Here is a 22,848-nt window from a genome sequence, read left to right as displayed (position 1 = left end):
GACAGTCGCCGCCAGCCCCTCCCCGGGCAGCACCCGAAGCGGACGCCCTGACCCCGCGGCCCTATCGCCCGGCAGCGTCCCCGAGTGGTTGGCAGAGTGTCTGTCGGGACGGGAGGTGGTGATGGCTGCTCCTGGGTCTGTCCAGAGTCCGTCCCGCCCCCGGCCTGACCCGGCAGGGTAGGAAGCCGGGCGGGGCGGGCGGGGCTCTCAGGCACGTGGGTCTCCGCCGCGGCGACTGGACGCCGGCGCTGGCAACCGGGAGTCGCGGCCGGGGTACTGCGGGCTGACGAGCGCCCTGCGAGGTGAGGGCGGGCCGCCTGCAGGGCCCGGAGACGAGGAGACGGCGGCGGGCGGCGGGCGGCGGGCGGCGGGCGGCGGGCGGCGGGCGGGCCCGGGTACGCGGCCGGTGGCGACTCAGCCTGCGGCGGGCAGGCAGAGCGGAGCGCGCGGGGCTGGCCGAGGAGTCGCGGTTCCCAGCCGGTGTGAGCGCTCCGGCAGGTCCGTGGTCGAGCTGGGTCTCCACCGGAGCTTCGATCTTGGGGAATGTGGACGGATACCCGCACGGATACCCTGGTGAATGTGCGTCCGCGTATTTGGGAAAGTCTGTGTGTCACTGGGTGAGTGCGTGCGCCCCTGCGGGGTCGAGTTGCTGAACCTGTGGAACTTGTTTGTGTTTGTGCTCTGGTGTGGGCGCCCCGGCAGCGTGGGACCGGGGCCAGAGACAGGCCAACCCTGGAAGCCCGCTGAGCCCCCTCCCTCCAGGGGTGCTCTGGGTGGCAACCTCGCCTGGGCATCGGCAAGACTGGGGTGGGGGTGGGGCCAGAGCAGTGGCCTAGAAGGACAGTTAACCCTCTGTCAGGGCAGTTTTAATCTGGCAGGCTGCGGTACGAAGGGTCAGTCTGGAGAAAGACAGTTCCCTCTCTCCCCACCCCAACTAGGGCCGCAGGTGTCAGGCTTGGGGTCGCCAGGAGCCAGACCCAAGGGCCAGGCCCTGCTGCGGACCAGAACTGCCAGTTTGGAGTCTGTGGGACTGATGGCAGCTGTTCCTTTCATCATGCATCCCCAGCTTCCCTGGGCCCACAGCCTGAAGTGCCCACTTTGTTTGGGATCTAGGCTGGAATAATGGGGAGCTTTTGAGGGTCAGGGTGGGGGCCAGATAAAGTCTCAGCTATCTGTTGGTGGGAGCGGTTGGGAAAGAGAGTCTTTGAGCAGACAGAGCCCCCTAAAAGCTCTCTAGAGACCCAGAGAGCTATACTCCATCGTGCCTTGTACACTGTGTGACCGTGGGCAAGGCATGTCCCTTCTCTGAGCCTCAGTGGCCTCGTCTGTAAAGGGGGAGTAATAATGATGTGGAACATGAGGACTATTGAAGAGCTGGTGTGTGGGTCATGTTCAACACGAATATCCTCCTGGGCAGGCTCACTGCTTGGGGGTGGGAGGATCAGTTCCTGGAGGGAACTTCCTGAAACACAAATCCCAATCACTCTCCTCCTTGGGCTAAACTTTCACAGGACTTCCACTGGACTAACCCTGAGCCCCTTGGCCTGGGACTCAAGGCCCCTGAGAACTGGTCCTTGCCACCTTCTCCAGCCACCTCTCCTGCCTGACTCTTCACCCTCTAGTAAATGCATGTAATCTGCTGCACACAGTAGCCAGTTTCTTGCTTCTGGACCATTGCATATTCTATACTCGCTGCCTGAAATGCCCTCCTACTCTCATCTTCTTCAGTTGGAGAACTACCCAGCCTTGGGGACCAGCTCAGATGCCCCCGCCTCTGGGAAGCCTTCCTTGATTCCCCCAGCTGAGTTGGAGCCTCTTCTGGGCTCTTGCAGTCCTGGTGCTGACAGCCCTGGTCCCACCTTGGACTGTTATGGTCTCTGTCTGTCTCCTCCTTCCCTCTCCCAAGGTCTGGGGACCCCTGGAGGGCAGGAACTGGGTCTCATTCATTTTTGTGTTGCCAGGACCCTGCACAGTGCTGAGCTAAACTGGGAGAGCAGCAGCAGCCCCTAACCCCTGCCCCCTGTCCCCAGCTTCCCCAGTGAAAGCCTGTCTACAGTGGAGCTCCACGTCATTACAAAGAAGGGGAAACCAGAATCAGGTCACCAGAATGGGTGCACAGATTGTCAGAACAGTGTGTCCTGGGACACTACAGGACTCAGGGTGTACAAGCTGAAAACTTGGATTTCATCCAGAAGGCAATAGGGAGCCTGGGAAGTTTTGTGAGCAGGGTATGGTCAGAACAGCATTTCAGAAAGATCTCTCTGGTTGCAGCGTGGAGAATGGATTGAGTAGTGTTGAGTACGTGAAGGTTAGAGCATTTGTGAGATTGACACCAGAACCATCCAGGCATTATTTAAAGTTGGAGCCCTTGTCCCCTTGGCTAAACACTTGTCTGAGTCCTCAGATGCTCTTGCTGAGGAATTTGGGGACAGTTAGGACTCTCCCTCCCCTAGTAGGAGCCAGGAGACTTGAAATTGATCTCATCCCAGCTTTGCCCCCAACACGCTGGGTGACCTTGGGACAGTTCTTGCCCTGCCAGCCTCTAAAAGGAGGCCAGAACCAGTGAAGTCTTGAATTGAGAGTATGTGGGTGGGGGGGGGGGAGGACAGCTGGCATGAAAGGCTTATCACTCCCCACTTCGTCTTACCTTGGGCTGTCCTGGGGTCTGGCTGGAGGGGTTGGAGTGTCACAGTGGGTGACACTCATAAATGGTTGCCAAGCTTGGACTGCAGAGTGAGGCTATGGCCCCTCCTTTCTTGTCCTCCTCCTGTCCAGGGTGCACAGAGCTTTGAGGTTTCTGGATCCTCCAAGGACCAGCTAAAAGAGTGTGAGAACATCACCGAGTCCTCATAGGTGACCCTGTGAAGGCTTTGATTTGGCTTCTTTCCTGGCTGTGAGGAGCCACTGTGCCCCTTTAGGTGTCAGTTTTGCCATCTGTAAATTGGGCATGATGGTCCTTGTGTCTTCGAATGCAGGTTGCTATGAGGATTCTTAAGACAGTGTCTAGGAAAGGGCCTTGTAAGCTGTAAAATGCAATGCACAGGGGAGGCGCGTGATACTTATAGACCTAAATGCATTTTGAAGACGATACAAGAACACAAATGCAATAGTGAGAGATCGTGCTGGTTATTGGAATTTTAACTATTGACAGCCTTCCTCTCCCTGCCCTCTCTGCAGAGACAGCTTACTAGTAACATTTTATAAATGTACTTCATTTTATCTTCCACCAACCCTGTAAGGGAGGAATTATTACTCGCATTTTGCAGATGAGGAAATAAAGGCTCAGAGAGCACCTTGACCAAAGTCACAAAGCTGGTGAAAGTTGGGGTTCCTGCCTACCTGCCCTACTTAGCTTAACCCTCCCCGTTCAAGACAGAAGCCCCATCTGGGTGAGGCCAAGTCCTCTAGTTTTCAGGCTGAGGGAAGTTTGAATTCCATCCTGAAAGCATGTCTTCAGTTCTTGCTTGTGGCCTGATTACCCAGCTGCTGGTAAGATAGTATCTGCTCAGGCTGCCCACAGGGCTGGAGAAGCCTTGCTGATCTGGGTGAGGGGAGGTGGAGTTATCCCCGGTGAAATCTTTCCTCTCCCCAAACTTCCTTCTGTGGGTCTGTCTGGTGTACCTTTTGACCCACACCTTCCTCTTAGGCCTGCCTTTGTGTCCTCAGATCTGGCCTCTCCCAGCCATTGGGAGACTGGCTATGGGGGCCTTCCCTGACCTCTGTACTCATCCTAGAGGTCAGTTGCAGGACTAGGCCAGGCCGGGCCCACTGCCTCTCTCTGTCCACATCACCCAGCACAGGCTAGGTACAGAGAAGGTGCCAGTGAGTGTTTGGGAAATGAATGACCAGGTGAAAGTAGGTATATAATAGAAGAGGAAGATCTTGCTCCACGGAGAGATACAGTTGGTTCTTGAACAGAGGGGTTCCTCTACTCCTCTGTCATGCCGTCTCCAAGGCCTGAGTTGTGTCTGGTCCAGTGAGTAGCTGGAGTCCCTGCTGGGAAGGTGGGCAACCTAGGCCCTTCTGGGCAGCTGCTTCCTCCTTGCTCTATCCTGGTGCCCTGTCACTGTCATCACAGTGACAATGACACTGCCTGGGCCCTGGAGCATGGGAGGAGGGCCTCCCTCAGACTTCTTGGGGCCCTCTCCTCTCCTCTTCCCCTGCCTTGGGGAGGATCCTGGTGTTGCTACAGCTTCCTGGTGAGTGCCCAATCTCCCCAGCCTCAGCTTGTGGGAGGAGTCTTGCTGTGGCTGGGCTGTGGGCCAGCAAGGATGCTTTCCATCTCACAAGGAAATCCAGGGCCAAGGGATCAGCTCCCCTCACTGGACCATTATATGTGTAGTCTCCTTCTTGATCCCTCCTTTCTGACCCCCCTTTCCTATCCAACTTCCACGTGGCACCATCTTTGCAAAGATCAGCTCCTACCGTGTCCTTCCCTGCTTAAGCCCTGCCATGGCTCCTCATTGTCCTCAGGATTGAGGCCTCAACCTGGCCTTCAAGGCTTTTCGTGTGAAACCTGCAGGCCCTCCTGCATTCTGTGCCACCTAACCCTCCACTCCAACTTCACATGACCCCCCAGCCTTCCCCCGACAGGCCACACTGTCACACCACGGAGTCTTTGCTCATGCTCCTCCCTCTGCCTTCAGTGCTCTCCTACCTTTTTGTCTACCTGACAAACTCCATATCATCCATCAAGTCCCAGCTCAAATGACCGCTCCTCAGGGAAGCTCTCCCTGACTACCTCCCCACGCCAGTTAGAGGTTACTCTGGATTCCATATTCCCAGGGCTTCCCTTAGTCATGGCTTAATCACTCAAGCAGACTTGGTTCATGTCTGTGTCTTTCTCCCCATCCGGACTGGAGCTCCTCAAGGGCCTGACAGAGTCTGATCTGAGTCTGGGTTTGCAGGGTCTTTCCGAGGTTGGGCATATGGGGGTATTAGCAAATGTTTGTTGAGACACTGTGGCTCCTGGGAAAGTGATTTATGATTGTGTTACTCTGAGAGTCTAGACTCCTGTGGTTCTGAAAATCTCAAAACCAAAGCTATCAGAAGCAATGAATAACAGAAGTGAAGAAACATTTAGCATTCACTCCTGGAACCAGAGACTCTTGGAATTGGACTGTAAGAACGAATGAACTCCAAATCTTGGAAGCACTCTGAGTGAGACAATCAGAATCACAGGCTCACGTATATCCTGGCCAACACTTTTGTCCCTTTTTCTACATTGGGGTCTCCATTCTCCCTCTTTCCTCTGAAACTGGACCCTTCCTGCTTCTCCATAGACCTGATCACAGCCCCTTCTAGGAGCCTTTCCTGACTCCTCTGACGATGACCCCTGCTCCTCTGCTAGGTCACCTGGTAAGGCCCCTGCTGAGAAGTGTTTCGGGGTCTCTTTGCCAAGATGGGCAGATGCAGCCCCCACATTAGGACAGTGCATGATCTGCTAGCCTCACGGAGCACCCACCTGCCCCCTTGTCTTGCTCATTCCTCATGAGCTGTCTTATGTAGCAGTGATTCTCCCTGTCTGACCAGTGAAGAACCTGAGGCTCAGAGAGTGGAACTGACTTGACCAAGATTGCACAGCATGGATGGTTCCAAGTTGGAGCCTGAACCCAGGGTTCTTGCCTCTTGAGTATGGCTGGAGGCATTCGGGTGTGATGGGCTGGGGTGGAGTCCAGGGCATTGTGGTTCTGAACTTGTTCAGTTTAGCAACTGTGCAGGGCTGTGCTGTGTCAGAGGTGGATCAGATGGCTTGGAGTCCTGCCCTGGAGCGGGTTTGGGGGTGCTCAACCCCACACTGAAAATTAGAAGACCAGACCTTGATAAGGCCCTTCCTCTTCAGGAGTCTCAGTTTCCTGATCTGTAAGGTGGGAGGACCAGCCTAGCTGACCTGAGACCCACACACTCAGATGCTCTGAGCTCAGCCCCAATGGGTGGCTCCCACGGTCAGGATCCTGAGGGCTCCCAAGGGGGAGAGAGATTCCAGAAGGGACTACAGAGACCCAGGGCCTCCAGAGGAGGCTGCAGAGGCTTCACACTACAACAGCACCTGCTGATGACATCTGAAGTTAACCCTCAGCTATTTCCTCAGACAAGCCCCAGTGTTTGTGGTGCAGAAAGCACACCAGGCAAGGCTGGGGGCCTGTTGGCCTTCAGCCCCATGGAGGACATTTGGGAGGGGGCAGAGGATGACTTCCAAGATTATTCCCATCCTCCAACCCAGCCTTGCCCTCTCTACTCCCCTCAAGCCACAGGGATGACTGACAGTTTCCCAAACATATTGCCCCAGTTTTCGCTCACTCTGCTCCTCTTCTCTCTCCACCCACTTGACTCCTACCCATCTTCCAAAGGCAGGTGTCCTCTCCTCCAGGAAGCCTTCCCTGATCACCGCCCCCACCCCATTCCCATTAGCGGCCCTCTTGGTTCCTTCAATTCTCATCACCTTGTCACTGACTATTTCTGGTTCTTCCCCTGTCCTCTTCCCTCCACCCTCAGCCTTGACAGTGAGCTCCTCAAGATCACGGAAGGGTCTGACCCACCTCAGAGTCCCTAAGTGCCCCGCACAGGGACAAGTGTAGGTATGGCAGCCCCTGTAAAGGGTGAGTGAGTGATGGGGTATGGTGGGGTGTAAGTCCTGCTGGGGGTCCCTAAGCTGCCCTCCCTTCTGAGGATAGCCTTCAGTGTGGGAACCTTGATCTGTGGTCATGTGTCTGTGACCTTGCTACTCTGCCCATAATACCTGTGGGTTTCCTGCCCCTCTTATCTTCCTGGGATACTCCCATCCTCCCTGCCTTCTTCACGTGCTAAAATCATATCTCTTTTAATTATTTCACAAAATGAGTCTAAATCATCTCCTTTAGTTATCTCAACAAACTTACGAGGCAGGTACTGTTCTTAGATTGCAAGGAAATTGAGAGTTAAGTTGTGGAGCTGAGGCTTGTCCAGATCCTATAGCTGGGAATGGCAGAACTGGGATCTCCCACCTGCCCAGTGCCCTCCCCTGCCCCTCAATGGTGTTCTGGATCCAGAGCCTCTGTTTCCCTTCACAGCACTCCACCCCCAGCAGAGGCAGGCATCAGGAGTTTCCAGAATGGTGATGGGTCACTTTCCCCTGCCAAACTGGACAGGGCCAGCCAGGTGGGTGTCGATCAGGCAGTACATTCCAGAGCCACCCTAGTGGAGAAGCTGGAATGTTGTCCAACCACCTTGGAAATTCTGCAACCAGCCTGGGAACTGCCCCAGCCACTCCTCCTGGCTTTGGGCTCACTAGCCTGGGACCACAGGGAGAAAGACTCAGTGTGGGATAGAGGCAGAGCCAGGTTAAGGGAGAGGGTAGTCAGTCTGCATGCTAGGCTTGGCTCTGCCCTTGGCTTATTGGTGACCTTGGGTGAGATCTTGGGCTACCCTTTCTGGCCTTGTTGGTTTGTTTTTTTTTTAACTGTAAGATGGGTACAGTAACCATCATGGCTGCTTCACAATGGGGAACTACCAGGAAGAGTAGATCTTGGGCCCTGCCAGTAAGACGTGCCCTCTGGTGGAGAATTAATCAGACAGGCAAAGCTGTGGGGCTCAAAGAGGGCTGGTCAGGGAGCTTCCTGGAAGAGAAGATCTGGGCTTTGGAGGGTATGAGGTAGTTACCCCAAAACTGGGTTCGCCTCTTTGTGGGCATCAAGCCAAAAGGCACAACCAAGCCAAAGAGCGGGAGAGGGAAGTACTTACTACTTGCAGCAAGTAAGGAGAACACCGGGGACCTTTCCCAAAGCAGTGTCTCACCGAACAGCAAAATTGGGGGAGTTTTAAGCTAAGAGTACATGCATATTCACTTGCAAGGGATATGAGCAGAGAACTCAGCATATAATTGGGGCAAAGGTTGATGGGGTCCAAGCTTTAGTTGACTGAGGACTCAAGTCAGAAAAGGTCATCATCATCATTCCTTAGGTTCCAGTTGATCTGGTGGTTGAGCCCTCAAGGGGGTTTAAATTTTGCAAAACTGCTCAAGAAAGTGCTTCAGGCTAATCTTTACCATGGAAACAGAACTGGGAATCTTTACAACTGATTTATTGTATTTGCTATTGCTACTTCTCTTGCCCTTAAGATCATTAATTACTGAGACCTGTTCAAGGGCAAGCATTTTTGGCCAGGCTTAAATCCTAGGCCTAATATGTCTTCTCTTATGCCAAGAAAGCCATGCCTGGTTTTCTTTCTCTGGGGAACCCCTACCCTATCTGCTTACAGTCAGGGGCATAGCTCCTAAAGTCAGACAGACCGGGGCTGCTCTGCCATTTGCTAGCTATGTGACCCTGGAGAGGTCATTCAACCTCTCTGAAATTCTCAGGACTAAACGAGAAGAGGTTGATGGAGCCATCTAACATGGAACTTGGCACAGAGAAAGCATTCAACTCTTGTTATGACATAGCTGTTAGAAGATAAGGGAGGGTATCCCTAAGCAAAGATATGACCATGGGACTGCTTTTGCTGTGTTGGAGACAGAAAGATGAGGGTGGAGGCGGAGAGGGAGAGTAGTGTGGAGGGCGGCAGGCACCAGATCAGCAAGGTCTTGAGTGCCAGGCTCAGGAACTTAGATGTCAACCTGAGGGCAATGGGGAGCCATGGAAGGATTTTGAGCTCCATAGTATGTGGTCAGATGTGTGGTTTAGGAAGACCCATAACTGCAGTATGAAAGATGGACAGGAGGGGCAGGGGTGGAGGCAGGGAGACCAGTAAGTAGGCTAGTGCAATGGTCTAGAGGAGAAACGCAGGCCCAAAACCATGGGGTCGGGAAGAGTGGCACGTCTAAGCCACTGCATTGGTCGAACTGACAGGGCTTGGTGAGTGATGGTTTCACATGGGTGGGAAAGAGAGAGGTTGTCAAGGGTATACTGGAGCTTTGAAGCCTGGAAGGATGGATGGTAGAGACCCTTCTCAGAAATGGGAGAGTGGCTTTGAGAACGTGGGTTGTTCTACCTTAGTCTTTTGAGTGAAGATATCTCCCTAGGAGGAGAAGATTGGGTGTGACCCTGGGTGGAGTGGGTGAAAAGGTGAAGCTCGCTCTTTCACCTTGTCACTAGACTCCAGAACACACTGGCAAACAGCTACCAGCCCGCTGGCCAATGTCAGCCTGAGACTCCTGGGGCAAGGTGCACTGGGAAAACGGGGTCCAGGGCCTTTCCAGTGCCCCCTCCCCCTGCCCTATTCCTGCAGCCACCCATCTCCTCTCCCCACTTTCGCCCATGCTTGCATTGTACTTCCAGCTTGGGGACCTGGCTCAGCTGTCTCAGACCCCACTCCCCCATTGCAGGGAAATGAAACCAGGAGAAAAAGGAAGGGGATGTTCTTTTCTCTGAGATGGGTCTGAGGTTCTGCTGGGACCTGCCCACACAGAGGCGTTCCTCCACCAGGTCACCATCCCCTCACTGAAGCACTGTGCCCGCTCTGTGGGAGGGGCTCCAGGCAAGACATAAAACTAGGACCAGAATCCAGAGCTGGGTTCTGCTCTTGGCTCTGTCCCTGGCTTATTGTGAGGGCTTGGGCCTTAGTTTCCTCCTCTGTCAAATGGGAGGTTGGCAGAGGTGATTTCTAAAGGCTGTTCCAGGCCCTGACTGTTTAAGGCTCTGGGTGTGTGAGAGAGAGTGTGTGTGTATACATCTGAGTATGACTGTGTAATCTCTGTGTATCTGTGTATCTAGGTGTGTCCATGCCTGTGTGTGTCCTTGTGTGTTTACAACACCTCGGGAGGAATGGTTAGAGGTGGGATGAGGGAGGAAGGGTATTCCAGATAGAGACCCAGCTTGAGCTAAACTAGGTTGGCCAGAGTACTGTCGAGTGTACACTGGACGAGGAGGGTATTGACTGTTTCCAGACCAGGACCAAGGGAGGGGGCACTGGCGGCTCAGCTCAGCTCTGCAGGGTATGGGGGAGACCCTGCCTGGCAGAGCCACCCTCCCGTGAAAGGGGACCTGGGCCTGAAGGCTGGGAACAACCGTCCCTAGAACATGTGAGCTAAGGGTGGACGGCTAGGGGGTGAGGGTGGGCAGAGGACACTCCTGCCTACTGGGACAAGCACACCAGCTCACCTCTTTGCTTCTTTCAGACCAAGATTGCAGCAGAAGAGGCAGCCTGGAGAAGGCTCGGCCTGGCTGACTTCCTGTGACCCAGAGCCCAAGCTGTCTCCACCTCCCTGTCTCAGGAGCCCGGGCACTGCCTGCCCTGAGAAATGCTGGAAGCTGGGCGAGGCTCCAGGCCAGGGGACCTGTTTTTCCTGTTTCCCACAGAGTTCCCTGCAGCTCGGTCCAGGGGTCCAGGCAGGTGCGTTCATGAGTGAGGAACCTGAGCCTGCGCTGAGCATCCTGACAGCGAGAGCAGGGGTTGGTCAGGTATGGGCATGCAAGGGCAGGGTCCACTGGCTGGGAGGCTGGGAGGCTGGGAGGCTGGGAGGCTGGGACTGGTGCACTCGTGCATGTGTATACACTGAACTGGGGGTAAATCCAGGGGATCTGTGCCCTGCTCCCTCCATCCCAGGCTGTGATGAATTCAGGCTTCAGAGCCAGACAGCCCTGGGTATCAAACCCAATCTTTCCAGTTCCTGGCAGTGTGACCTTGAACAAATAGCTTAACCTCTATGGCGGCATCTGCCAAGGAATGAGGTGAGGGATGAAATGAGGATGATGCAAGGAAGTTGCTCAGCCCAGACTTGACCCCTACAAAGTGAAGGGGGGTGGTGATCTAGGATCAGGAGCTCCTGATCCAGACTGACCCATGACCTGAGCCAGAGATGGGTGAGGTAAAGGAATGTGGGTCAGAGAGCTGACCCGTCTCCAGAATGCCTGGGTCCGGTTCCCCTCCCTCTGGCATTTCTCTGATGTGTCCAGAGTAGAGCAGGGCTCTTGAAAGAGAGACAGTCCAGGAGCCTGCCTAGGGCAGGAGCAGGCCTCAGGTGGGCTGGGCCCTTGGAGGGCTGGTATGACCCCTGGCCACCTAGGATCAGCAGCTGAGAAATCCTTCAATGTCATTGTCCTCTGAAAAGTCCTCAGAGGAATAAGGGAAAGGAGAGCCACCATCATAAAGCTTAGCCTCCTCTGGCCTCCCATAGCTCCTGTGCTTGCTTCACTTATTCATTCATTCTCTCATTCATGTCATACCTGCTTTGGATCAGGCCTCTTGCTGGATGATAGGGCCAGAGAAAGGAATCAGATGGACCCAGTCCTCCAGGAGCACCTGGAATGTATTGGGGTAGAGAGTGGAAGGACAAATTCCCAGCAGGGTGTGAGGAATGCCCTGGGGGATTAGTGATGGAGGGGGAGAGCTTCAGAGCTGAGGTGACATTTGAGAAGAGCCTTGAGGGATGGGCAGGATAGAGTGCAGTGTGTGTGGGTCTGGAAAGGCTTTCTAGACAGAAAGAACAGCAATACACAAAGGCAGGAAAGCCTGGCAGGCACTTAACATGGCTCACATTTCCCTCCACACTAGGAGCTCGTGAGCGCAGGGCCAGCCAGAACTGCACACAGAGGGGCTGGTGAGTGGTGTTGGACAAAGTTAGGCGGGAGCTGGTCCTGGGGAGATGGGAGTGAGGCCCCAAGGGCATCAGGGGTCAGGAGAGGCAGTGGAGAGGGCCGAGGGAGAGGGCTGGGCACTTGGCTGTCTCTATAAGCAGGGGCTGGTCAGAGGAGGTGGGGCAGGAAAGATGTACTCACAGGTTGGTGGGCCAGCCTGCGGAGGGAGAGGACAGCCAGGGTCAGTCTGGACGGGGGCCACAGTGATAGAGTCCCCAGCTGGCCTGTGAGGGTGGAGGTCAGGATGTCTTAAAACAGGTGGAAAGGGCAGCTCCCTTGGTTCATGAAAGACTTAGGGAAGTTTCCGCCCCTCTCATCAGTGTCAGAGATTCCATCATGAGTAATTAGCAAGAAACTGTGTAGAGCAATGAGATGTTGACCATGAAGGGAAGATGAGGGCCCTGACCCCGACTCTGAGGAGAGACCCACCAGGCCTCAGCACCGGGGCAGGAGCGGAGCAGCAGTGGGGAGGTGGGGCTGGGGGGGTTCCCTGAGCATGGAGTACAGAGGGACCACCCTCCCTGTCTCCAGTGGGGCAGAGCACCTCATGGGGGGAGTTTGAGGACCACAGTTCTACCAGGCCAGGGGATTCAGCCCATGAGAGGTCTGAACCTCAGGAGGGCAGGAAATACCTGATGTCATCTGGGGCTCTGTGGCAGAGCTGGACACCCCAAGCCGGTGTCCCCAGGGGGAATGGCTCCTCCACAGATCCTTAGTCTCACACCCGGGCCTCCAGGCTCCTCCTACAGCTCCTGTGAGCCAGCAACTCCTGCTCATCTCCCAGTGCACCAGATCTGGTGGTCCTAGCCTTCGCCCTTCCCCACAGTCCATGATGTGGCATCTCACACTTACCACGCCTGACACTGAGTTCCCCCTCCTCCCGACCCCTGAGCCTGAGGCATCCTGGCCCCTCCTCCATCCAGACTCCCTCTGGGCCAGTCTCTCCAGCCTCCCTGCCAAACAGCTCTCAGACCTCTCCCCTCACGAGGTCCCCAAGCCTGACCCCAGCTTGGGCCTTGGAGTCATTCCCCTAGTCCACCACACTTACCTGCTTCACAGCCTCCAGGACCTTCTGTCTCTCCTCCACCCCTGGCCTGAGAGAGCTCCCCAAAGATTTCAGGAAAAAGCAGCAGGTGAGCTGAGCCTCGAAGCTCGTAACACACAGTGTACCTACTGTGTGCCAGGCATGGCTCCAAGCGTTTTACACGAATTACCTAATCCTCACAGCAGCCCTGTGATATAGGTACTGTTAATCACCTCATTTTACAGATGAGGGAACAAAGGCATTCTGTGTCCAGAGGCCAGGCTCTTCTTAATCACTGGAGTTTGCTGCGCTGAAGGATAGAGTTGTAATTTCAACAGGTGGAGGCGAGGGCAGTGAATGGATTCCAGATTGAAGGAGCAACATAAGGCTGAGAGGGGAAAAGCGTTGGGTGCATTCAGGAAACTGCAGGTCACAGGGGATGCGGCTGGTGACCGAGGCTGGATTATGAAAACCTCTGGTACCAGACTGGGGAGGAGGGTTTTCTCCTGAGAGCAGACAGGAGCCACAGGAGGTTTCAAGCAGGAGAATGACTTTGTCTTTTCCAAAGACCCCTCTGGACTGGGGGTACTGAGGCTGGAGACAGGGAGGCTGATGCAGTGGCTCCAGCAGCAAGGGTGGAGGTGACACTGGGCTGCAAGGAGTGGAGTGGGATGCAGGAAGTGCTTTAACGCTGGGCCCTGAGTCCTGGCCCCAGGCAAGAGGGGTCCCAGCAGTTTGGCCCTGCCAGCGCCCCACACCCCAACCCCATACCTACCTCCTCACCCTGGATCTGCCCCGGCTCCTTGGGGAGGAACCTGTGTCCGTGGGAGGGAGGTCACAAGTGCAGGCTCCCTGCCTCCTGGTAGCATCTTTGCTGACAATAGGAGGCAGGGAAGATGGGGGAAGGGGAGGGTTATGGGGAAAGAAGGAAGCTGAGGGAGCAGTGTGTCCTTCAGCCCCCCTAATCATAACTTCATGGACCTCAGGCTGCTTCTGGGAGACCAGGCTGGGCAAGAAGCTCAGTGTCTAAGGGAGTAGATGTCACCGGCCCCGCAGAATCTCTGAGCCCCAGCCTCTCAGGACCCCAGGTTCCAAAATGAAAGGGATTTTACAGCCCCAGATTCTCAGGGTGGGGAGGACACACATGTCATCTGCCCTCTCTGTCATCCCAGACACACCCACACATAGGGCACAAGCCCTTCTGCAGACTCTGCTAGAGAGATACTTGCACACCCCCATAAGCAGGGAGTTCACTACCTCCTCCTACAGCCCCTTCCATTGTGGGATGAACCCAGATAGGAATTGCAGCCTATCCCCAGCCTGTGACCTGGGCCAAGTTACTTGAATGATCTGTGTCTCAGCCTCTTTATTGGAAACCTGGGCATGATAACCTGGCTCCCAGAACCGTGTTGTAAGGATAGAATGAAGTCACATGAATAAAGCACACATAGTAGTAGTGGGGCTTGAATAATGTCAGCTCCCCCTGCCCCTTCTCACTATTAGAAAGTTATTCTTTGTGTTTGTCCCAAGCCTGCCCCGCTGGGACTCCTGTTATGACTTCCAGCCTACCTCCTGAGACCTTTGGGCACACCTTTGCCTTCCAGACTTGGATAGTCCGAGAGAGAGCTCTTGGTCACATTGGAAGGGTGGGGAGAGGAGGAAGGTGGCATCCTGATCTCCAGGTGCTCACTGTCTGGGCGGTCAGGCATCACGGCTGTGTTATATGCTCACTGGGGACAAGGTAGGAGAAGGTCAAGGTAGTGATGATGTGTGAAGAGAAGCTGGGCAAGCCTGGAGGAAGCTGAATTTGCCCCCCAGCAGGAGTCCCCCGATGCCTCCACTACCACCTACACCCCAGACTTCCCTGGAATCTTCAGGAGGGTCACAGCCCCATCTGGTAGCCTCATAGGCCAGGGAGCAGGACTTCTGTTTACAGATGCAGAAAGTACCAGAATAAGAGTGCCTAAAAATATTTGCTGAGAGGTGAATGAATGACTGAAGAGGGAGACCCTTGGAAATACTCCCTCAAATACCAAAATACCAGGCACAGGGCCAGAGCCTCCCCAGAGAGAAGAAAGATGAGCCAAAGGAAAGAACTTCCTAATGCCACCAGGAAGGTGTGGGCTGCCCACTGGCCACAAACAGGCAGTGGGCACTGGGTGTGAGGTGGACCCAGTCAGCCTCAAAGGCCCCTTTCCGTGAATCTCAGATGGTACCCCTTTGGGACCACCAGATCCTCAGATTCTAGAGCTCAGAATCCTAGATCTAGAACTCTGTGTTCCTGAGGTTCTCAAATAGGGGCACTGATTTTTTTTTTTTAAGGCAAGCTGGTAAGTATTTTAGGCTTTGAGGAACATATGGTCTTTGTCACAACTATTCAACTCTACGTAAACAGATGGGCATGGCTGTGTTCCAATAAAGCTTTATTTACAAAAACAGACTGGTAGGCTGGATTTGGCCCTCAGGGGGTAGTTTGCCTATCCCTGTTCCAAAGTGTTAGAATTATATGATCCTGACATTCATGGATCTCATGCATTCTTAAGGTTCCAGGGTTCCAAGGTTCTGGGCCCCCTGGGTCCAGGGAGAGAGGCAGATCAGATGCAATAAAAGCCTTGAACGTAGTTGGGCAGATCTCAACCGAGGGAGTCTGTGGGCACTTGGGGTCCCTCATGGCCCTGGTCAGGTGGGGGTGTCAGGCTTCCCTGCTGGGTCCTGATGGCCGTTCTCCCCACCACCCCCTTCCCTTCAGGGCGATGGCCACAGGCCCGGGCCTCTGGAATGGCACCACCAATGGCACCTGGGATGGGGATGAGCTGGGCTACAAGTGCCGCTTCAATGAGAACTTCAAGTACGTGCTACTGCCTGTGTCCTACGGCGTGGTGTGCGTGCTCGGGCTGTGTCTGAACGCCGTGGCTCTCTACATCTTCCTGTGCCGCCTCAAGACCTGGAACGCCTCCACCACATACATGTTCCACTTGGCCATGTCGGATGCGCTGTACGCGGCCTCCCTGCCCCTGCTGGTCTATTACTACGCCCGTGGTGACCACTGGCCCTTCAGCACAGTGCTCTGCAAGCTGGTGCGCTTCCTCTTCTACACCAACCTTTACTGCAGCATCCTCTTCCTCACGTGCATCAGTGTGCACCGATGCCTGGGTGTCTTGTGTCCACTGCGCTCACTGCGCTGGGGCCGGGCCCGCTATGCCCGCAGGGTAGCCGTCGCCGTGTGGGTGCTGGTGCTGGCCTGCCAGGCACCCGTGCTTTACTTCGTCACCACCAGTGCACGTGGTGGCCGCATTACCTGCCACGACACCTCGGCACCCGAGCTCTTCAGCCACTTCGTGGCCTACAGCTCCGTCATGCTGAGCCTGCTCTTCGCGGTGCCCTTCGCCATCATCCTGGTCTGTTATGTGCTTATGGCTCGGCGGCTGCTAAAGCCGACCTACGGGACCTCGGGAGGCCTGCCGCGGGCCAAGCGCAAGTCGGTGCGCACCATTGCCGTGGTGCTAGCTGTCTTCGCCCTCTGCTTCCTGCCTTTCCACGTCACCCGCACCCTCTACTACTCCTTCCGCTCGCTGGACCTCAGCTGCCACACCCTCAACGCCATCAACATGGCTTACAAGGTCACCCGGCCGCTGGCCAGCGCCAACAGTTGCCTTGACCCTGTGCTCTACTTCCTGGCTGGGCAGAGGCTCGTGCGCTTTGCTCGGGATGCCAAGCCACCCACAGGCCCCACCCCTACCACCCAGCCTCGCCGCAGGCTGGGCCTGCACAGGTTCAACAGAACTGACACTAAGAGGACAGAAGACTCGGCCAGCAGTGAGAACTCTAGACAGACAGAGTCCACACCGTCTGGTGGTGAAAACACTAAGGACATCTGGCTGTAGGACCTGAACCCCTTGGGCCTGTGCCAGTTTGTGTCGGGTGGGACTGTAGACTTGTTCAAATGGGACAGTCTCCCCAGATATGGACCATCAGTGAATCAGGCAGAATGGTCAAGGGGACCGTGACCCCAGTGCTCTGTCATTTGACAGGGGCGCAGTTTGTTCTCTGTGGTCCAGAGCTCAGCAGTCCCCACATCCCCAGTCACCATTTGTATGTGAGATTTGGGGAGTAAGGTTTTAAGAAAGGCAAGGGTTTGGGGCCAGTGCTGCCCCTGGCCTGAATCCCACGTAAATACCTGGCTGTACCTGCCAAGGTACCTAGGCTGGGCTCCAGACTAATCAAGTCAAGTGGAGAAACAGGCCCAGAGAGGAAAGTGACTTAACCAAGGTCACACAGCCAAGCCTGCGCCTGAGCTACCTGGGAGGGACAGGGTCGCAAGTTGACCAGAGGACCCTCGTAAGGAGTCAGGGCTGAGCCAGAGGTTCCCACGATGAGTCGGAGTGGTCTGAGTGCCACCGTGGGCTCAGCTCTGAGGAGGACGCCCAGCCCAAGGGATGAACGTCTGGGAACTGATGTCATAAACCCATCTGGAGGCTGGGAGCCAGTTTGAGGCTGGGACTTGTACTAAAGGTGTTGTTACCTGCTGAGCCGGACCCCGTTGTGTAGTTGGAGGTTGGGGATACAGCCTGGGGGGCTCTCACCATCCACACTAGGATCCTTTCTCCAACCTGTTCTCTTCTGCCACCTGCCTTCCCAGTAGCTGCCTCAGTGGTGGTCTCATACGAGGAATATCCTCTCCAGACCCCAGGTCATCCTCCACTTTAAAGTTAACTGGCTTTTATGCCTAGTTTTTCTGGGTGCAGAGGGGAGTCAGGTGGGGTCCCAGTCCTCAGGATCCCCCAGTTTAGGATTTAATGGCGATGACCAGTCATGTGCTGGTAAATGTTCAACCATTTAGCTGACTCTCGGCGGGGGGTGCGGGGGTGAGAGGAACCCCTTATTTGTAGCATTGCCAGTTTCTGTGGTACGAATACTCCTGCCACAGCCAGTTTCAGACTACCAATGTGATGTCAGCCTCCTTGCAAAATTCCTGAAAAATTAACAGAGGGCTCTTGAGAGCAGGTACAAGTTTCTCTAGCACACCACTGGATAATGCTGAGTGGTTGGGGCAGTGGACCAGGGCATCAGGGAAGGCTTCCTGGAGTGGGTGGACTTCTGAGAAAAGCACTTCATCAGAGAAGAACATCCAGGTACAGGTGCATTCTAGGCAAAGACATGGGGGCAGGAGAGCAGGGCGTGCAGGAACTGGAAGCCGGCTGGGCAGTTGGTGCCCAGGTTCAAGGCAGGAATGGGGAGGGGGGGCGGGTCACAAGGAGGCCAAGTCAGGGCTCCCTCCTTGCCCTGACCATGAGGTTTCTTTTGCACTGGGGATAAGCGTGGGAGAGATTCAGTCTTCCTGTCCAGTCCTCTGCCTCTTGGGAAAATCCAGCTACCTGGCATAATGGTTGGTGCTCAGGCTGGGTCAGATCTTAGTGTGGGGGAGATGAGTCTCACCTGGGACAGGTTCTGGGTCTAGCCAGGACCACTCTGGAGATTTGTGGAGTTCATCTGGACAGGGCCCAGCCCTAGCCTTTGTGCAGGAATAGGGCAAAACTGACAGACCTCACTTTGAACCTCAAGGATAAGGACTCTCTCTCTCTCTCCCTCTCCCTCTGGAAGAGCCCTTGCCCGTTGGGCCCACTCTGCCTGAGAGAAGGTCCTTCTTTCCCCACCCCACCTACACCTACCTCCTATGACTTCTCCACTCTTCCCACTCTGCCTCTTCAAAACGGCACCCCCCAGAGGTTGCTCACATGGGCTCCCCCATGTGACAGGGACCTGTCACAAGCCATGACCCAAATGATTCCTCTGCATTGTGCAATGTGGGTGACTTGCCCAAAGTAGTGTGAAATGCTCACCTCCCACATTCTAGGTTCTATACTCCTGTTAATGTAGCCCGGGTCCTTATGAGCATTTTTGTGATGATCTCTTACAGTCTGTCCTTGAACCTTTCTTGCAGGCCCGAGCCTATCTCTTTCCTACCAGCTGCTGCTACGGCTGAACCCAATCCCAGTTTATAAGGCACCTCTACCCAGGTGAGATACTCTACTGGCCAGGAGTGTTAATGCTGAGCTCTGACCCCCTCAGCCCTGCTCAGACTCAGAGGCAGGGAGTTATACATTGTGACTTTGGGGGCTCTCGAGTGTCTATCTGTGGTTGGGGATGGGGCTGTGTCCACCACAGGCCCAAGTTCCCCTATAGTCCCCATTCCTTTCATGTCCTGCCCAGTTACCCCTCCAGCAGCTGTCCTGGAGACCCCAAGAACTGAGGGCGCCCCAGCACATAGAGACCACACTATGGCCTAGCTCCAGGACACCTTCCTTAAACCAACTGCCTACAGATTTCTAAGGACACAGGACCTAGGGGACAGGAGGGCCTGACTCACCATCTAATCGTGTGGCAGGCACTGGTGGGGGTGGGGAATGAAGACCCTACGGGAACCAGGGACAGGCCCAGGGCCCCTCCTGAGGACCCTAGTCAAACTGTCTGGCCCTCCGGTGTGGACATCTGGCCTTGTTCTCAGTGCCCAGGCCCCCCGCCTGGTGGGTGAGGTTCCTGACCCTGTTGCCTTATACTATTTTCAGCCCAAGTAAGAACAGGATTTTCCACTCCCAGCCCCAGACCATTGTCCAGCAGTGACGTGGAGGGACCTGCCTGCTCTCAAAATATCTCCTCTTACTCTCCAGGCCTTGCTGCCCTTTCCCCACCTCCTCACCCTGACATCACTTCCTGGGGCTGTTGACTCCTGAAGGACGCTGTGAAAGGTCACAGGCCCTGACAGGGACCCCAGGGATTATCCAGCCCAGCTGCAGACTCCAGGCCAGAGAGGGGCAGGGCCTTGTCCATGGTCACTCAGCAGGTCAGCGTGGCGCCTGGTCGTGCGCCAGGGGCTCGGGCTGCCCCTGCGGCTCTGCTCCATTTAGTGCAGGTCAGTGCCTTTGTGGGAATCCTGCAATCACCCCCACCACCCCAGCTCTTCCCACCTCTGATGGAGCTGGGGAGCTGAGGCCAGGGACCTGGGGCTGAGGGGGTCAGGGAGAGCAGCTGGGAGGAGTAAATGCCTGCTGACTGGCCTACAGCAGCTCTTCTCAGTGAGCTCCATGCAACGGGGGCAGGGGCCCTGGCACATAGGGGTCTCTGCCCCGGGTGGCATTTGTCCCAGGGCCCAGGAGGGACACTCTCACCCTCCAAAGGCTAGGAAAGGCCCTGGCCAACGTGCCCTCCAGACACAGTTACTCCTATCTTGGTCCAGGTCAGGCCACCAAAGCTACCCCTCTGCCACCACCCTTGTCAAGGCAGATTTGGGCTGATCTGTTTAGAGCCAGGCCCCTGAGGAAGGGAGCTAAGGTACTGACCCATGTCCCAGGCACCAGGCAGGGCCCTCTCACATCCATTATTATTTATTCTTTACCACCACCGTGTGAAATAGACATTATTACCCCCATTTAGCAGATGAGAGGACAGGCTCTGAGAGGTGAGGACTTGCTCCAGGTCATACAGGCAGTAAATGGGTGAGTCAAGATTAAGTTCAGGTCCATCTGATGCCCAGATTAGTTCCCTTTCCAGTATCCCATGCCACTTGCAACCCCTGCGGGGCAGGAGAGTTTGTAAGCGACCCTTTGTGTGATTCAAGATGAGAGAGGCAGTCTAGTGAGGATGGAGTTAAGAGCACCAGTTCTCTGCCCAGACCACCTGCGTTTGAGGGTTGTCTCCACTTCTTCCAGCTGTGGCATCTTGGGCAAATCAATCTTGCAGCACCTCCATTTTCTCATTTCTAGAAGGAGATACTACCTCCCATGTAGGGCATTGGGAGGCTTACCTGAATGGATACACATGAAGCACTTAGAACAGGGCCTGGCACATGATAAGCGTTTACACGCCAGGCACTGTGCCAAGGGGATACAGAGGCGAGCCAGCTGGACCCTGCCCTCAGGGAGTTGACATAACTTAATAAGTAACCACATTGGGATAAGTGATTTGAAGGAAAGGACAGTGTGTACGGCCAGTGAGCAATAGAGTGTCCCCTGTGGCTGAGGCTTCCCCAGGGTGTGGGAGGAAAGAGCAGGTCCATCCTGGGGTGAGGTGTGGGACCACCCTCTGCCCTGCTTGGCACTGGGTGGCTCTCAGGCTCTTGAGCTTGTGTGTGTTTACAGAACCTTGTCCAGGTGATGGGCTGTGGAAGGGCAGTAAGGAGAAGTGATGGCAGGAGGAGGAAGAGGAGGATGCCTCTGATCTTCCAGAGCCCGCCCCTATGGGCTCGAGGGCTCCCACCCACCCATGGCAGCAGGCTTAGCCATTTCTCCCTGACTGGTGGTGCCCACCACAGGGTGCTGCAGCCTCTCCTTGGTTTATCCAAGAGTCAGAGACCCAGCGCTGCATGACTGGCCTGGAGCTGGGCCAGAGCGGGCAATGGATGGACAGTTTTTGCTGTGTGACCTGAGGCCAACTGCTTGCCCTCTCTGGGTCACTCTATAGAACCTGGAGACCTTGCTTCCCACATTCCAGTTCTCCCTACCTTAGGGCAGCAGCCACCCAGATTTTTCATCAAAGACACAACTAACAGCTACTCCCCCAGGCACTCCCAAGGCCCCATGAGCCCTCAGTTCTGAGGACTAGAGTGGGGCAGTGGGTCTCCCCTAGTATCAAGTGACCAGAAAGGTGAAGTGACTCCATTGGCACCACACATTGCCTTGGAGTGGAGCCAGTTGAATGTCTGATGCTTCTGCCTCCTGTGGGGTAGAGGCTGGAACTTGGCCAGGAGTCACTGCGCTGCAGGATGAAGGATGCATTTACCTTCCCCAGGGGTATGTGCTTGAGGTGGGGGGTGAAGGGTGGGGGAAATGAGCCCCAGAAGCCAAACTCATCCTCCTCTGTCCTGATGCACCATGTGACGTGGTGAATACTTTTTTCTCTCTGGGCCTCAGTTTCCAATTTCCCCATATGCAACGGGCCTTGGCTCTGCCCAGCCACTCCAGCCTCTTCAGTAGGGCTTGCCTCTGTCTTGGCTCCAGCTCAGCCAGGTGTCCAGTCTCAGCCCTGTCCCAGCCAAGAACAATGGGCCAGACCGAGTCAGCCCCCAGGGGCTCACCTGAGACTATTTTCAGCCCTTGGAGATGAAGTCAGAAAAGGATTTTCCACTCCCAGCACAATGGCTGCCCTGCACCATTGTCCAGCAGGGCATCCGCCTGCCCCAAAGTATCTCCCCTGCTTCTACCCTCCCAAACTCTACCCAGGGCCTCCCTGCCCTGCTCCTCACCTCCCAAACTTGACATCACTTCCTGGGCCTGTTACTCCTAAAAGCCACTGTGAAACAGCATGTGAGCCCCCTGGGAGACCTGACCAATTAGAAACAGTTTTCCCTCTTGGCAGGGACCCCAGGGATTATTTGGCTGCATTGAGAGACGGGAGACCAGAGAGGGCTGTGCCTCACCCAAGGTCATGCAGCGGTCAGCATAGAGACTAAATGTGAGGCCAGGGCTCTGTGGCTTCTTCCGTTTCCTCCATCAGCACTGGTCTCTACCTCCTGGGAGTGACAGCTCATCTTGGAAGGCCTGGGGTGGACATCCTGAGGAGAAGCCTGAGTGATGTGGGTGAGAGGGGGTGTACCTTGGGTTCTGACCTTGGAGCTCCCGATTCAGTTCTGTTTGTACCAACTGTGGCTTTAGTGTGTGCTGAACTCAGAGTTACCAAGTAGCAGCTTCAGGGAAAGGAGGAGGTCGGGGGACACAGGGAAGCTGAGGCAGGAAGATCAGGGTTCTGGCCCAGTTTAGCCACCACTAGCTCTGTGATTGCAAACTCAGTTTCTTCATCTGTAAAATGGAACTGATAGTACCTCCTTTTCCAGTTTACTGAACAGTGAGCATGCAGTAAGGCACAAACGTGCAACTGTTTTATTTTTCTCCCATCGACTCTCTCTGCTTGATGATGTCTAATTTCCCTTTTCCATCCATAACTGCATATTTGGTAAACTCCAAAACTTTGAGTCACTTTTGGATAACAACTAAAGTTCAGTCCAGTTTAAAATTCCAATCGCCTACTTAATTTACTGCTCCCTCCTCCTCTTCCCCTGTGCTGGGAGGACCCTGCTCCCTCTCCTTTGCGTGCCCCTCTCCTCTGGATGTGGGGCAAGGTGAGGAGGAAAGGAACCAGTGGATCGTCCCCAGGACTGCCACAGCCCCCTCTTGCTGTCCTTGCTTCTCTGATCCTGACAACCTGACATCAGTGCCCCTCTGCATGGAGTCTCCCAAACACCAGACCACACTTTTGTAAGAGTCTCTTCATTAAACAATCCCA

At 55.2% G+C, this 22,848-nt stretch overlaps 1 protein-coding gene across 4 annotated transcripts; it reads left to right on the top strand.

Moving 5' to 3' along the window:
* Positions 1-216: 216 nt before the first annotated feature.
* P2RY2 (purinergic receptor P2Y2) lies at positions 217-22,848 on the top strand. Of its 4 annotated transcripts, XR_009702209.1 has the most exons (5): positions 217-302; positions 10,091-10,305; positions 15,323-17,085; positions 18,515-18,590; positions 19,242-22,848. XR_009702209.1 is itself a non-coding variant. In XM_061201279.1 (3 exons), the coding sequence occupies exons 2-3, from the start codon at positions 10,214-10,216 to the stop codon at positions 16,455-16,457; spliced, it is 1,227 nt and encodes a 408-aa protein (XP_061057262.1). In that variant the 5' UTR covers positions 217-302; positions 10,091-10,213; the 3' UTR covers positions 16,458-17,768. The 4 variants fall into 4 exon arrangements, 1 of the variants encoding a protein (XP_061057262.1); XR_009702208.1 differs by lacking the exon at positions 19,242-22,848 and having other exon boundaries at positions 18,515-18,898; XM_061201279.1 differs by lacking the exons at positions 18,515-18,590; positions 19,242-22,848 and having other exon boundaries at positions 15,323-17,768.

This window comes from Eubalaena glacialis, chromosome 10, assembly GCF_028564815.1.
Source record: "Eubalaena glacialis isolate mEubGla1 chromosome 10, mEubGla1.1.hap2.+ XY, whole genome shotgun sequence".
Classification (NCBI taxonomy): domain Eukaryota; kingdom Metazoa; phylum Chordata; class Mammalia; order Artiodactyla; family Balaenidae; genus Eubalaena; species Eubalaena glacialis.
The sequence above is the reverse complement of the archived record's forward strand: the minus strand, read 5'-3'. Positions and strand labels throughout refer to the sequence as shown.

Excerpts from the sequence above, each read along its gene's own strand:
- P2RY2 (XM_061201279.1), top strand. The coding sequence starts at position 10,214 with ATGCTGGAAGCTGGGCGAGGCTCCAGGCCAGGGGACCTGTTTTTCCTG. Across the intron at positions 10,306-15,322 it reads CGGTCCAGGGGTCCAGGCAG|GGCGATGGCCACAGGCCCGG; the intron begins GTGCGTTCATGA and ends CCTTCCCTTCAG.